Source organism: Syngnathus scovelli, chromosome 14 (assembly GCF_024217435.2).
Source record: "Syngnathus scovelli strain Florida chromosome 14, RoL_Ssco_1.2, whole genome shotgun sequence".
Taxonomy (NCBI): domain Eukaryota; kingdom Metazoa; phylum Chordata; class Actinopteri; order Syngnathiformes; family Syngnathidae; genus Syngnathus; species Syngnathus scovelli.
Window position 1 is genome coordinate 14,215,658 of NC_090860.1, and position 16,462 is coordinate 14,232,119.

General features: G+C 42.8%; 1 protein-coding gene across 3 annotated transcripts in view; it reads left to right on the forward strand.

Annotated features, from left to right (window-relative positions):
- Window positions 1–16,462, forward strand: part of daam2 (dishevelled associated activator of morphogenesis 2) — a 49,486-nt gene that overhangs the window by 29,760 nt on the left and 3,264 nt on the right. For 2 of the 3 annotated variants that reach the window (XM_049739730.2, XM_049739732.2), the window contains exons 5-25: window positions 1,480–1,574; window positions 5,188–5,521; window positions 5,624–5,734; window positions 6,250–6,353; window positions 6,427–6,493; window positions 6,568–6,685; window positions 6,809–6,947; window positions 8,584–8,642; window positions 8,732–8,919; window positions 8,984–9,295; window positions 9,375–9,482; window positions 10,298–10,327; window positions 10,520–10,626; window positions 11,257–11,341; window positions 11,662–11,768; window positions 12,015–12,103; window positions 13,214–13,382; window positions 13,548–13,655; window positions 13,728–13,788; window positions 14,021–14,152; window positions 16,269–16,439. In XM_049739730.2, the coding sequence (XP_049595687.1) occupies window positions 1,480–1,574; window positions 5,188–5,521; window positions 5,624–5,734; window positions 6,250–6,353; window positions 6,427–6,493; window positions 6,568–6,685; window positions 6,809–6,947; window positions 8,584–8,642; window positions 8,732–8,919; window positions 8,984–9,295; window positions 9,375–9,482; window positions 10,298–10,327; window positions 10,520–10,626; window positions 11,257–11,341; window positions 11,662–11,768; window positions 12,015–12,103; window positions 13,214–13,382; window positions 13,548–13,655; window positions 13,728–13,788; window positions 14,021–14,152; window positions 16,269–16,439 (2,694 nt within the window). The remainder of the gene's footprint in view (window positions 1–1,479; window positions 1,575–5,187; window positions 5,522–5,623; window positions 5,735–6,249; window positions 6,354–6,426; window positions 6,494–6,567; window positions 6,686–6,808; window positions 6,948–8,583; window positions 8,643–8,731; window positions 8,920–8,983; window positions 9,296–9,374; window positions 9,483–10,297; window positions 10,328–10,519; window positions 10,627–11,256; window positions 11,342–11,661; window positions 11,769–12,014; window positions 12,104–13,213; window positions 13,383–13,547; window positions 13,656–13,727; window positions 13,789–14,020; window positions 14,153–16,268; window positions 16,440–16,462) is intronic. The other variant, XM_049739733.2, reaches the window with a different exon arrangement.

A 16,462-nucleotide genomic window follows, 5' to 3' on the forward strand; every position in this document is an offset into this window, starting at 1 on the left:
ACTCTTGAGCAATCTATTTTTTGCACATTCCCATTATTTCTTCATTGCCTTGCAGCATCTTGACAAGGGAACGTTCAAATAATTCGCAGTTGATTTGTTTGACAATGACTTCACGTCTTGGCTCCTATGAGATAGAGCTCACCAGGGAGAACCTCCTTCTACAGTAGCCGAGTTATTGCATGAGCTCATTTTTGCTTGGAGGCCCAACAAGATTACCGAGCAACCCGGCATCTTGGTGTTCATTCATAAAATCATGTCACAATCACATCCCTGAAATTACTTCATGGCCACTGAGTGATATTTCAAATGTTCTTGCGGTTACTCTGATGAGGGTTTCCATTACTCCGTTGCGTCACTTTGTACATTCAGCATCAGAGCTCCGAACCACAAGAAATGAAGAGAGGTTAACAGCCCAAATCAACTTCAGCTTGTTTGCACCTTCATGTTACATATTTCCTAATAAGCTATATGGAGACATATCGATAGTTTCGGTTCAGTTTAAAACTGGGAATTGCCAAACATATTTTCCACACGTACATGGTTCCAATTAAGAATTTGATTGGTTGTACTCATTGTTCGTGCAGTTAATGAAGCATCAGTGCTTCAGGGAGTATTTGTGGCTCCAAAATACTGGTTGAGTGGAATCCCCTCGTCTGTTGCACCAAGCGGTTTTAATCATATCCCCATGTGCAGACTGGACCCAGGTTAGAATGCACTTACAAATAACAGATGTCAAAAAGAGACTTGTGTACAGGGTGAACCTAGGATGCATTTGTCTCCCCGACATTTGTGTCTAACTTCCCGTTGACTCACAAAGGATTTATTGCCAGAGCTTCTTGGCGAAGAGCGTTCCTACCATCTGGACGTAGGGCTAAGTCGACACAATGGTTGTTTTGACTGAACTCTTTCTCCATTAAACATTCACACGTCGGACAGACAAGAAGCCTTGTGAAGTCGTCAAACATATGGAGGCTGTTTTTAGCTCGCCGCTTATTGTTAGGTCATATGTCCTTTCTCACTGTGGAATATTTACACCTAGATGTCCTTTTGTTTAAGAAAATGGAGCCCTCTTTTAAATACATTCCTCTTCAGTCAATTAATAGGTAGCCACTGTGACTTGCTTGTAAAACACACACACACTTGTCCATGTAGTTTCAATGATGGAAGACCATAAATTAAACAGAAGACCTTGCGGTCCTGTTGGACGTCAGCAGAGAAGCACTTTGATATGACACGCAGCCTTGATGTTACATCAAAATATCGAACTCTGGACGAGGAGCTTTTTTTCCAATGCTCTTTTCCGCCATCTTGATTTCAACTGCTGTCATGCTGGAGTTTGTTCAAACGAAACGACATAATATTAACTGTGGCTTTCCGGTGTCTAAAACATCTTGCTCAAGAGAGTGCTGTTTGTAAATGAAATCCAAATTCTGAATGATTCACTGGATGGTCATCAGCTTTTTTCAATGTTCTCACCAGATGCAGACCCTGTTTGCCTTTGATGAGGAGGAAATGGAAATGAGGAACAAGGTGGTGGAAGATCTGAAGACGGCGCTTCGGACTCAGCCAATGAGGTCAGCAAATTGAGACAAAAGTCACTTGTTTAAGGCAGTGAAACCATTTTACTGTTGGAAGTATACAATTGACCACTGCAAATTCATCTATTGGAGATTTATTTTTTATTTTATTTTTTACTAATATTTAAAAAGATCATTTTTTAAATATTTTTGGGGTGTTGTTTTGTGAAACGCTGAATAATAAATAAAAATAAAGAGAGATATACAGTATAGATTTTTTTTCAATACAAATCGTGGTGATCCACTATAATGTACGCCATTAATTGAAAACTCTTAGACATGATTATTATTTGATTGTCTGTTAATGTGTTGAAATGAGGATCATTAGATATATGACTTAGGTGTTATTTTTAGACCATTAGGACAGCTGTCCAGCCACAATATCCTCAATGATACAAACTTTATTCCCCCATCAGCAGCTGCTCACTTGCTGTCTTTCAACTTGGGCCAGTTGAATGATGCATTGGTCTGGAAGCAAGCTTGTATTTTCTCTAAGGAGGCCATGATGTGACAAACCTCTGTGTGTAGCGTGAAAATACTCACAGTAGACTTAGTGTCTGGGTCATGTCTGGGTTGTGTATATCTATGCAGGCTTTGCGTAACCAATGTACCTCCATGCTAATTAAATACATTCTCACATTATTCTTCTGAGGAAAGAATAGTTCCAGATCAAAAGGAACAATCACCAACAGAAAGAAAAACTTTTCTGTAATTAGAAGCACAAGTTTCAAACCCAGCAACATTAGGTTTTTGGGTGCGAGTCTGAGCTTGAATTTTATATATATATGTATTGCTAGATATTTTTCATTTAGTTTTCGATTCTTTTATTTAACTAACTTGTCGTGACTCTGCATTATTTATGATTGCGCTTATCATTATTAGAGTAAGTTGTCATGTTTTTTTATGCTCAGCATAGCAGGTTGATTTCCGAGAATGAGTGTTCTGGAAAATCGTGTGTCGGTTTGATGACAGCTGCATGATTAAGTTAATGAGGAATTTGAATCAGAAGTTTATTGATCCCCGAGGCGTGTTTCATTTTCAACTTTTACTCATGATGTTTTCTCTGATCATGTCTGTGGCAGAGGACTTCAGCTTCATCGTATGTGTCACAATTTTATGGCAGTATCTGTTATAATTCATGGATCGGCCGGGATTGGCTGCGGTCCCTCCTCGCGAGCCAGAGAGCCAGCTGCTATGTGGCGTGACAAAGCCCTCCTGTGCCCTCAGACCTCTTTTTGTTTGGCTGCAGAGTTAAAAACACATGGTGGCCATGCAAGGAGCCAGGTGGCAAGGACAGAAGTAGCATTGCTTGCAATCAGCCACTCCAAAACATAACAGCTGGATACAAACACGTCAGCCTTGTTGTCTTTAAAATCTCATCATCATACCAGATGCTTTTTAAAGTGGACAGCATGCAAGCTGCTCCAAATGAATGATCAATATTTGCCCTGCTGTTTATATCTATCAGGAAACAAAACAAAGATTTTTGCAACAAACATCCTTTTGCTTAATTATTATTTATTCTTTTAAAATTGACAAATTTATCAGATAAGCCATAGCAACTCTCCATTTTGAAAAAAACTTGTGACAAAGTAGCTTATCGTACGTTGTACATTATTCGGTGACAGTATGTTGATCGTTTAAATAAATGAACGCATTCTCAGCCAACACATCATCTTCTGACTCGAAGATAAATAAATAAATCTACTGCTCTATTGATTGTGACATTTTGTAGATTGTTCTGTCCACCGTGGCATTTCCTGTTATGATAAGCCCGTGCGATTCGCACATTCTTGGCACCAGTCGACTTCTGATTTAGGCATTCGAGGTGAAGGCGAGTTCATACGAACTCTTACGATCGTTAAACACTTCTCGTGCGTGCGTGCGTGCCCTTTGTATATATACACGATATAAATTGACACGGAGCTGTTAAAAGTGACAAGCTGGGCCATGCGGCTAACATGTACAAAGTCATGAATCTGGGCCTGACCAAAAACATGGATGAGCTGTTCTGCTGCATGTGGTTCTCTGCAAATCAGTACACCAAACAAAAAATGAACAAAATCTCAAGACTATCGAGGGATTCTTATTGAAGTGCGCTGTGCTGGGGTTGTGTGAAGGTTTACGGACCTAAATGAGCTTTTGACAAAGTGCTCTTCCTTTATTCCACTGAAATCCAAAGTGATCCTTTTTTATTGCTTTACGATCATTTCCGTAAGATAATAATCTTAAACGCTGCCGCACATGACGCTCTCTTTGGACCTGCTTCAACGATCCACTAGTGTGCTCTTCTGTCATTTTTGGTTCGTGTCAACACATTCCAAGTTATATTGTGCTTTTTTTAATTTCTTTTAAGCTACACACAAAGTCTAGTTGCATGTCCATGTTTCTTACTGCACAGAGAAAAGGCAAATGTTTATTGCTTTCACCTTTTTGAACTCCCAAGAAAAGCATCTTTCACCCTCTGCTCCGCATACGTTCTTTACTCAACTGCTCAGCTTCATTTTTTTTTTCTCCCAGCTAAATTATCTCTCGCTTAGGTGGTCTTGCAATTCTTGGCTTAGACTACTTGGCCTGGTCTTTGGATTCACTTATCACCGCTGGGCTGGAAGGTGAAGCTTGCGTTCCACCTTGTGGCTGCCATACCATGTCAAATACGGTGCATGTATTTATAGATGTCTTCAGCCCTTAGGGAGGAAAAAAAAAAATCACTTTGTTTGCTGGTGCTCCTGTGAGCCAAATGCATTGTCAACTTGTTTTATTTCTTTGAGGAATCTGTTGGTCATGCCAGGTAAAGTGTGTTCCGTTGCCTGAAATCTGGAACTGATTGTGTCGACGTAAAAGAACATCTGGCCTCAATGTAAGGGCAATATTGATTTCCATGTTTTGTGGTTTTTCCATGCCCCTAAAAAGTCAAAGGGAAGGGCTTGGTCAGTGGTGTCAAAACAATGCAATCAGCTATGCATTCTGTGTGTGTTTTTTTTTCTCACCCTCTCGCAAGCCTGCTGACTGAAATGATTCATCATGACCATCGGGAATCTGACAAAGCTTGTCAGCTTGATGCTAATAGCTGGCGGCTCTTCTATTCAGACCAGCAAGCGAGACACGGCCGTGTCCATATGTGCTAGTGATCATTTGTCACTGAGCAACCAGAGCTTATATACCGTGATAAACCAGGCCTAAATTACATCATAAAAGGAAGAAAAATAGATACCGAACATAGCAACTGCTTAGCAACTGATACATCAAGGAACGATGAGTCACAACAATGGCGATGAGGCCGTTGTGTGAATTGAAGCATCTTGTCTTTGTGTGCCTAAATCACAACCAGTTCAATAAAAAAAAAAAGTGGATGTAGCTTTGGCATTTGCACAGAAATAAAATCCTAACCACAGAAGTCTATTTCTGTCAAATATATATTGGCAGTTGCTACTCTTGCAAACATGTCACAGAGGTTTGAATTTTCCTTGTCTTTTATTTTTTTAATTGGATGTACAATAGGAGAGGAACTGATTATATTAAAAGTCAGCAATGAACTTAGTTCTAAAATGACTATGATGCTTAATAGATGCCAGCTAAGTCACTAAATTGTCACCCTGGCCTTTCTTAGGTTTGTGACGCGCTTCATCGAGCTGGACGGCCTCACCTGCCTGCTCAACTTCCTGCGCAGCATGGACTACGAGACCTCGGAGAGCCGCGTGCACACTTCTGTCATCGGGTGCATCAAGGCTCTCATGAACAATTCTCAGGGCCGAGCGCACGTGCTGGCTCACCCGCAGAGCATCAACACCATCTCGCAGAGCTTGCGGACGGAGAACGTGAAAACCAAAGTGGCTGTCCTGGAGATTCTCGGGGCAATGTGTTTGGTACCCGACGGACACAAGAAAGTATTGCAGGCCATGGCGCACTACCAGAAATACGCCGCCGAAAGGACTCGTTTTCAGGTGAGGCAAGCCCAATGAAATCTTGAACGCTCAGAGTGTCACCTTATATCAGTCATGACCTTTTTTTTTTTTTTTAACATCAACTCTCCCATGTATTTGTAGACGCTGCTGAATGAGCTGGACAGGAGCACGGGGCGCTACAGGGACGAGGTCAACTTGAAAACCGCTATTATGTCCTTCATCAACGCTGTGCTCAACGCTGGAACAGGAGAGGTCAGTTCCAACACATACGCTACATATTAGATCAGACACTGTCAAACAATCAATCAAATTAATTCAAATTAGCATCGATGTTGACTGTTTTTTGAGCTGTTGCTCTTTGATAAGATTGCTTCCTTTTGTGGATGTTGGATTGATCCCTGATCCCATCTGGAGTGCACATACCCTAATCAATGACAATTTGATCTATGTAGTCTTCTGGCACTGGCATTTTGTTTCTCCGAAATGTGCTTCCCCCTCCACGCAAAAAAATGTGAGTTGCTTATTGTTGCTTGATGTTTGAGCCTTGCGGTGCAGACTGATGTACGAGCAGAGTTTGACATCCTGTTTTCACATTTGTCCAAGGATGTGTTCGCTGTAAATCCCCATTACCTTCCTGCATAGCTGCACCATGGATTTTTCCTTGATTTTGCAACTGTGAAAATTCAGTAATTAAAATTTCATGCTGCAAGTGATCAATTTCTGGCCTTAATCTTATGTTATTCCGCCATGTGCTGTTTTATCTCCAGGAAAGCCTGGAGTTCCGCCTCCACCTGAGGTATGAATTCTTGATGTTGGGCATCCAACCAGTCATCGACAAGCTTCGAGAGCACGAAAATGCCACGTTGGATCGGTGAGTGACAATCAAGCGGGACAAAAGTTAGCACAAGATGAAGCTGGAACATTTCTTGCATTGTGCTTTTCAGGCATTTGGACTTTTTTGAGATGGTACGCAATGAGGACGACTCTGAATTGGCCAAAAGGTTTGACATGGTAAGTCACGCCAGGTGATGTTGCCGGACTGTGATTTTATTTTGTAATAAAGCAAGGAATATTATCCCCAACAGACCCATGTAGACACCAAAAGTGCCAGCGCTATGTTTGAGCTGATTAAAAAGAAGCTGGGCTATTCTGACGCCTACCCGCACCTCCTCTCCATCCTTCAGCACTGCCTACAGATGCCATGTGAGTTGCTCTTGTACTTGCTTTGAGAAATTGCCATTTGGGTTTTTCATAGACAGTTTAGTAATGAAATAAAACAACGGAGTTATAGTCAAAGCTAAACATTGTCCCATTGTCCACATTCAGATAAGCGTGGCGCCAACAGCATGCATCACTGGCAGCTTCTCGATAGGATCCTCCAGCAGATTGTCCTGCAGGACGACCAAGGGGAGGACCCTGACCTTTCACCTCTGGATAACTTCAATGTTAAAAACATCATTCGCATGTAAGTCAAAATACAGCAATTCCTACTCGTACGACGAGGCTGTATTTTCAAAAAGACAGAATGTAATTCCTCAGGAAGGTTGAGGTAAAGCAAAGGTGGCAGCAGCGGGGGGTCCCGGGCCAAATCCGAGGAAGCGGCGCGCCGTGCGCGAAATTGCACGAAACAGGAAACCCGAGATCAAAAGGAAATGACTCTAATCGTATTAGTCAGGCAAGTGAGCCATGTTTAGGTGCGGCCGCGCAAGCCACTTGGCTTCATGTCAGTGCTTTTGTTCATGTGCTTAAGATGTTGACTTTTTGTCTTCACCGAACTACCGGTCACGTAAACAGCGATATTTCATTATCGCCTTGATTCCGTCTATTGACCTTGTTTCATATTAGATCTGTTTTACAAACTCTGACGTAATTGTGAACATGAGTTTTGCAGTTGGTACGACTTCGAGGTAGAGCAACGCAAACAGAATTTCGACTAAGCTCAACAGTCAGGTTATTTCTGTTCCTCAAGATCAATGTTCAGTCTCGGCGGTGAAAGAAGCATAAAACATGTGGTGTGGTAAACCTTGTCCCATTTGCTCCTACCGCTGTGTATTCATTCCGTCACTATTTTTGCTCTGTTACAACACTGGAGCATAATTCTTTCCAGTAGCGACGAGACAGCAAACTTGGACGGCGCATCTAAGCTCAGTCGTTGGTTATAAAACGAAAGCGGGATCCATCAGCTTCTCCTCCTGCCAAAGTCTTGTTGTGTTTCCATAAACGCTCTTAAAAGTCAATTCTACCTGGAAAAGATATTCGTAAAGTGGGATTTCCCCATGGGCCCCTCGTCGTTGATGGGTGAAAACACGTGTCTCGTGCCGCTGTGGCTTTTGGGGGAGAAGGTGGAGGTTGGTTGGAGAGGTTAAAAAAATTGAGTCATTCATCAGATGCGCTCACCATGACGACATGTGACCCGCACCTCTTTTCCACTGAGATGTTCAACAAAGGAGGGTTTGTCTTTTGGAGTGTGTCGGATCCTAAGTAAATCTATTAAAACAAGAATTTACTTGATACAAATCACTGCGTTATGATCACAGCATTTTGTTTTTATGTGAATCCTGTTGCGTACATTTCTGGCATGTTAGTGACCGCTTTTTATTCTCTCAACTCCAGCCAAGCCTCCTCACGATACTCAAGGTTTTACTTAAGTCTTTTCCCCCCTCAAATTGTGGTACCTTTATTAATAACACTTATCAGCTTTTTGCTTCAAGTTTATTTATTATCTTTTTTTTTTAGTTTGACTTCCATCAACTTATCACACTCCTGCAGGTTTACGCTTTATTATTTTATAATTTACTAATTTACAACTTATTTTTTTTGACTGAACTGATTCAAATCTCGCAAGATAATTTTTTTTAACTCTAATATACTAGACAGCTCAGCCTGCAGCAACCTAGTCAAAGCTGGTCAAATAATGAATTTTGTCCCATACAAAAAAAAAAATGACTGATCATCAGTAGAGATGTTGCACATTACATAGGTCCAAAAAACAAAATGTCCAGACTTGGCTCAGGTTGACTGTATTTGACTCCCAAATCTTCCATCAACCAATCAGTCTGCATCATTTTGTCGTCACTCATTGTCATTCTCTGACTTGACAGGCTGGTCAATGAGAATGAGGTGAGACAGTGGAGAGACCAGGCCGAGAAGTTCCGAAAAGGTCAGAAACCACAGCGAGAGCCCGCACATACGTATGATAATGTCTCTTTGGTAGTGTAGCTGTAATTTGTGTCATCTTCCTCCCTTCAGAACATGCCGAGCTGCTCGGCAAACTGGAGAGGAAGGAGCGAGAGTGCGAGACTAAGACCCAGGAAAAAGAGGACATGATGAAGACTCTGAACAAGATGAAGGATAAACTCCAGCGCGAGGGTGTTGAGCTGCGCTCAGCCAGGGAACAAGTCCTGGATCTATCAACACGCATCAATGACTGCATTTCGGTATGAAGTCCTGCTTTACTTATTCAAGAGCAATTCTAACTTTTTTTTGTCACATCCCTCACAGGTGGGCAGTGTGTCTTTCCCACCACCACCTCCACCTCCTCCAGGAGCTCCCATGGCTCCACCTCCAGCCCCAACGGCAGGTGGCTTCCCTCCACCACCTCCTCCGCTGCCCTTCAGCTGCCCGCCTCCACCCCCGCCGCCGCCACCACCTCCACCTGGCGCCCCACCTCCTCCGCCAGGAGCTCCTCCCATTTTTGGAATCCCGCCTCCCCCCATTCCCTCTTCTTTCAATTCGGCAAGCACGCTGCGCTCCAAGTCCATCCCTCAGCCCTCGCATCCGCTGAAATCTTTTAACTGGGCTAAACTCGGCGAGGTCAGTCTTTAAAAGAATGTCCTTTACTTAATCACTTCGTGCTATTAAAATCACTAATGCCCCTTTTGGTATTTATCAGCATATGATCAATGGCACCATCTGGAATGATATCGACGACCTGAAAGCTTTCAAGATCCTTGACCTGAAGGACATCGAGAAGATGTTTTCTGCCTATCAGAGACAGCAGGTTTGTATTTTGAAAGCCATCTTAAGGAAAAGCATGTTCATGACACATGTGCATGTTCATGTTGTGCAGTGAGAGCATACACACAACTGATTTGTTGATGTCATAACAAAGTTCCATTCATGGTTTTAATTCAGCGTGATTATTTAACTTGCCAAAGTTGCAGCTGAAAGACACATTGTAGAGCAGAGCACCGATACTAAAGAGCTGTCTGGATCTTTACGGGCTCTTGGATGGGTTGTATTGAATCTCATTTGATTATGGAGCTTGTACCTAAACTGTAAGGCTTAAATGTTTTCTGACAGCCCGGCCGGCCGGCCGGCCGCATGTTCTAAAGGTTAATGAGTCATTGGAAATTGGTGACAGTGATGTATTACGTGCATTTATTCATACAGAGCACGTTATTGTAACCGGCTCTAACCACTAGGTCAATGTAAGTTTATTTTGGGTACAACCATATAAAAGCAATGACCTTAATTATTCTGACATTCTGGTTCCTTTGAATTTGTCAGAGCAGTGTTGGTTTGGTTGGCTTCACAAGCTGGACATGTGCCCTGTGTAGATTTATTTCCCGCACTATGCTCATTTGTCATGTTCTTGTGTTTTCATGTCAAAGCAGGTGTTTGATGATTCAATCAAAAATATGTATTCAAAATAGCTTGGGTTTTTTTTTTGCTCTGAGTAGGCTTCTCATCTTGCGCTTAAGCGTGCACAGTTGAAGTTCTCTGCTCTATTAGCCAACACACTGACTGTGTCGCTGCTTCAAGTGCTAATCTTTGCATGTGTTTTGTGTCTCTGCTCTCCGGCTGCCTGGGCAGGACCTGCTCACTAACCAATCCTTCAAGCAGGTGAGTTCAAGGCTTCTTCAAGTCTCAATGCCTTCTCTTCTTGCAATGCAGGTGGCCGCAAAATGCTTTTTATTTTTTGGGATAAAATGATAATTTGTAGTATTGGGAAAATTGGTTTGAGTTGTTTTTTGAGTTCCCATCTTGCAACTGACAACTGTTCATCTCTTCTTTTTTCCTTTTTGGTTTGTGCAGAAGGACACCGGCTCAATGGATGACATCCATGTCAGCACGCGGAAAGTCAAGGAGCTGTCAGTCATCGATGGCCGACGAGCCCAGAACTGTGTCATCCTCCTTTCAAAGTAGGTTTTCATCCATGGAAAAAAAATCACACCTTCACCAAATGTAGCTTTTTGGCACAGTTTTCTGTTTTAAATGGGCAAAAATCAAAGTTTTCCCTTGACAGATCATGTTAAAGAAAGACTGATACCGATGTGTGTGTTTGTACATCCCAAGTGGTCCCATTCCATTAGAATGGAGATCAATTGTCATCATTCAAGGTCCACTCAGGAAAATGTTTTCCATTTATCTTCTCACTGCACTTCCCTGAACCCTTAGGAGACTTTGATCACTGACCCCTCTCACTTTCCACATCAATAAACAAAGGCTTCCTGGAGCCGGTCTTTGTCTAAGGAATCTGTAGTCAGGTTCCTTGACTCAATAGTGTGTCAATATTGCATGAGCCAGGGGTCCATACCCGACCCAAAATAAGGTCAGCGGTCAGTCATTCGGGCTTTCATGTGCACACTGACAATGGTCAGCACACTTAACACTGCTCAGGGGCGCCGGGGACAGCTGGCCGTGGTCTCAGGAGACACACGTCCGTTCATTCAGTGTTAGTCAAGTGATTCATAATTGCACTTTGTAAGACGATGACAGTAACTCAAGAGGAACTCAGACAAATGCTTGTTGACATGACGTTGTCTTCTTAGATTAAAAATGAGCAATGAAGAGATCAAGAGGGCAATCCTAGAGATGGATGAGCGAGAAGAGTTGGCCAAGGATATGCTGGAGCAGGTAAGCCTTGACCCAATACATTTATATGTGATGAGAGAACAGGGGTTGGTTGATATGTACAGTAAAATAAATAAATACTTCCATCAACTGATGACTCGTTCCTCTTTAGCCCATATAATTGTTTGTCCTGATGGCATTTCCTAAGCACAGCAAAGTACAAAAGTCATAAACCAGGATTGCTTATGTCGCAGATATCAAATCACCGACATACTATAAACAAGATAAAAAACTGAATGATGTCGATAAGAGCTAACGTCGGTTCCGTCATTGAACATGTACAAGCTCCTGAAAGAATGCGTCTGTGTGGCTCTCTTTTCAAGTTGCTGAAGTTTGTCCCAGAGAAGAGTGACATTGATCTCCTGGAGGAGCACAAACATGAGCTGGAGCGCATGGCCCGAGCAGATCGCTTCCTCTATGAAATGAGCAGGTACACGTTGCACAATTTTTCTGACAATTATACTTAGTAGCTTCTACATTGTTTCAACAAGAAGATGAAAGCCTCCTCCGTGTGCACCCTGATGCTGCCCACTCTATTTCCATTTAACCACAGCAGCTGTTTCACTCTTTGAAAATATATCTCAGTGCAACATAATATTTCTAGATCTCACTCCCTCATCTTAAAACACATTTATCAAAGTCATCGCTTGACCAATTTCTTCCTCCTCATCATTAGAATCGACCACTACCAGCAGAGACTGCAGGCTCTGTTCTTTAAGAAGAAATTTGCAGAGCGCCTCGCTGAAACCAAGCCAAAGGTAGAAGGTGAGGAAGCCAATCTATCTTTACAGTAGGCTCAAACTTCCGGGATGCTCCATTGCATTTAAATGTCATCTTTCAGCACAAATGGAGCTGAAGATGTTTGAGGGCAAGCTAATGGCCTGGAATACTGGCAATAACAACGTCACCATTGTGGACAGATCGTGTGTGTGCGTGGGCTTGCAAATAGGCTTGCAGGTTACCATGAGGGATCTTTTGGAAAGCTGGCCCTTGTTGAGAGGGGAAAAAGCCGCGGCTAAGCTCAGAGACCTGGAGAGAGAGAGAGAGGAGAAAAAAAAGAAAAATAGACATCCAACGAGGTCCACAATCCGGCGCGCTCATATGCTTGTTGTTATTTTAGGTTTAATTGTGTACGCCGCAGCATTTGTTGTCCAACGAGATCAAATAGAATGTATCTCGTGACGTTTCTGGCCATCGGGATTGGAAAGAAAACAGAAGCCTAATCCTGTAAGGATTGGGTCGGGATCCAAGCCTCTTGAAAACTTTTGATGTCGGCTCCAAACGTTCCCAAAACCGCACATGCTAAGTTTTCAATCACGTTGCCGTGTGTGTTATGAGACAATTCTCTGGACCACCCAGCTGGTTTGGTTGAAGAATTTTCAAGTTCAGGCAGGCTGTTGTGCATCACAGCAAACATTGTGAGCAGAGATGATTCTCATGGCACAATGAACTGCTGGAACAATAACAATCTGGATTGTAATGGCTTTAGCATTCACACTGAGGTTTCCTCTGCGGAGAGAGGGAAGCACCTGCCCTTTGCCAGCGAGGTTTGTTCTCCGGGGCTAAGAAAGCTGACAGACGAGAGCTTGGAACTTTCCCTTCTTCTCCTGCTGTTATTTTTATAAGTGGATATAATGACTTGATGGGCTTCCCCATTGAGCTGCCCGCTTTGTGCAAAAGCCTTGTTGCTCAATCTTTCTGACGGACATCGGAAATGTGGAAACGCTACAGCTCAGGCCGAAAAGACAAAAATGATGTCAAGCTAATGTATGAATTTCAAAAGTTAAGTGACACGCTTGACAAATGTTCTCTCCATCACCACGGCGACGACTCTCTCCTCTCACTTCTCTGGCTCATTCTCAATCTCTCCCACAGCCATTCTGAACGCTTCCAAGGAGGTGATCCGGAGCAAGAGGCTGACGCAGATCCTGGAGGTTGTGCTCGCTTTCGGCAACTTCATGAATAAAGGCCAGCGAGGAAATGCTTTTGGCTTCAAGGTGTCCAGCCTCAATAAGATTGCAGACACCAAGTCCAGCATAGACAGGTGAGTTTATTTAGACATTAAAACCCACCAAACAATGGAATAGATCTGAAAATAGGTTTTCCACACCGTGGCCCTTTAAGATAACAGCATCAAGATGAACTCCACACAGGTTTGCCTGTGCTTGTGTCTTTATAAGTTGTGTGTTTTCCACTCCCAACCTGTCAGGAACATCACCATGTTGCACTACCTGATCATGATCTTTGAAAAAAACTACCCTGACACGCTGCACATCCATCTGGACCTCAACACCATACCAGAAGCTGCCAAAGTCAAGTGAGTTCAATCATACAGACCAAAAACAAAAATGACTTTGTTGATTTGTGCGTTTCTGTTTTTGCTTCCCAGTTTGGCAGAGTTGGAAAAAGAGGTGCATAGTATCAAAAATGGACTGAAGGCTCTTGAAGCGGTGAGTTTGTTGTGATTCCTCCCGATGGTTTTTATCCTCCCTGTAATTAGGTTTTTGGGCAGGGCACTAATTAACAGCAATTTTTAATGCGGTGATAGCCCTAAAATACACCAAAATGTCTTGTTTAGATGGGGAGGAAAAAGAAAAGAAAACACACTTTATATATTTACCAGATTAATAAAGTGCATCAAGCGTTTGCTTAATGTTTCCTGTTTTGTTTGTTTTGCACCAGGAGCTGCACTACCAGCAGAGCAGGACGAGGGAACGCGGAGATAAGTTTGTGCCCGTGATTGGTGACTTCATCACCGTGGCTGGCTTCAGCTTCTCTGAACTGGAGGATCAGTTGAACGAGGCCAAGGACAAGGTAACCGCTAAAGCGGCCAGCCGTGGAGTCCAAGTGCTTGATCAGTCTGTGTGGGTGGGTAGGTGGCTGATTTTAAAGGCAACTTTTGGCTCTTGTGTTATTGACCGAGCCTTCTTGTTAGATAGGGATGATGAAAGACTCCACTCTCAAGGGAGGAACTATAAAATTTTCTTTTGTCTGATCCCATGATCGCCTACAATGGCGGGGAAACCCAAAAGTGAAGTATTATCTTGGATTCCGCCATTGTCTTCTCTTTGACTTACTGTTTTCACAGTTCCATCTTCAGTCAAGTGGGACTAATGCATTTCCAGTTGGCTGGCTTTCTCACTGATTGATTGAAATTTGCGTGGATCTAAAATAACAGGTTCAAATGATTTGCAGACTTTGCGCATCTCAGTGCTGACATTTTTGCAATCAATTATTTTTATACGCCTTTTCATTTTCCGATACACTCCTGATCAGTGTGCGTGATAAATGAGGAGGGGGAGAAGTGGCTCCGAGTCAAGCTTCCTTTCCACTTCATTATTTGTCAGTGGGGGATTTGGAGGGAAAACCAGCCTTTTGGGATGTCGGGGTAAAGAAGCCAGGGGAGCACAACACCAGTTACAGATGGAGAAAGAAAAGAGCCTCTGTTCGCTGAGCCAGATTCTAAACATGCGCAACTTTATGCGTGTCTGACTTGAAATTTCCAAAATTGCATTCCTCCTTTGAGATATATATATAAAGTTTACACACCCTGATGGTCGTGATGGGAAAATGAAGCTTCAAATTTGTTTCATGAACCAGTTGGTTTTTTTTTGCCACCTCTAGATGGCATTGTTGGTTTTCAAAAAAAAAGTGGTTTAATAAATGAAAAGTCAGCCCAATGTTGATCAAACAGTGCCATCTAGAGCGGTTAAAAAAATACAACACCTGGTTCATGAAGCAAATGTAAAGCTTTATTTCTAATCACTAGCAGTGTGTGTGTGTGAGTTATGTGCATGCATGGATGCATGTGTTTTGGTTGAAGAGATACACACAGTAGCAGCTTCTGACATGACGACATACATTTCAAAGGATTACACTTGTCTAAGGTCACAAGGGTTACTGGGACACAGGTTTCCAGAGGACAGAAGGGATTTTCCCTCTCATCAAGAGAGATTTGTTTGCTTTATCCTTCACAGCACGTGCACATGCGCCCACACACACACACACACACACACACACACACACACACACACACTAAGCACTGTATGCATGTTTGACATCGTAGTAAAATATAAATGAGTGTTGGTGCTAAATGTGGGATTGGTTGTTACCGCCTATAGCCTGAGTTGTAACACCAAAAGCATTATTCATTCCTCTGTTGAAGTGCTTGCAGGCTTTTATCATTCGAGCACTCCAATTACGCAAGTAATGTATTTGAAACTACGTTGTGCATTATTCAGTGCCGGAATGCTGTCAAGGCTTACTTTGGTTAACAAATGGCCATGTGCGTGTTTGTTAGTTTTCATGTACGCGTGCATTGAGATGATTCTTTCAGTCAATGACGCACACAGTGAAGCCGCATACTGGAGCAAAAATAAAACAAGACATATTGCTGGAACATTTGGAAATGTGGCAACCCATGTGGTGGTTGCCACATCTGTCTCGCAGGTGATATTCTGGGTTTGAATCTCGGCTCGCTTCTTTAGATGACTTCACGGCACTGTGTTCATAGAACGCAAACTGATAATTATGGAAAACTCTTACGGTCAAGAATGTTAAGTTATTTACAATACAAATGCCTGAATTCAAACAATCCAGATGCACGTCCCTTGTTTAACGAGCTCCACTTTTCCGTTGCGTGCACATGGAGCAGAGGAAACACATTCAACCAGAAACTTAATTAGAGGAGAGAAATTGATGTTTTGGTTGTTATGATGAGCAGCCTATAATGACAGCATTACCGGAAAAGAAGCGCCTCATAATACATCAAGTTCATGTTTTCTCTGCTCTATCTATGATTTCTTGTCTGCTTAATATTTATTTGACTTTGTCTAAATATATATAAATCTGAAGAAGTGCCGCTTACATCACTGTAAACAAAGAAGGGTCTGAGGTCATTGAACTCTGTCACATGTTTCTCCCCGCACAGTTCACCAAATCTCTGAAGCACTTTGGGGAGGACGAAGGGAGGATGCAGCCAGACGAGTTCTTTGGCATTTTCGACACCTTCTTGCAGTCGTTCGGCGAGGCCCGCCAGGACCTGGAAAACATGCAGAGACGCAAGGACGAGGAGGAGAGGCGGGCGCGCATGGAGGCCATGGTGAGACGCTCGGCCCTTCGACT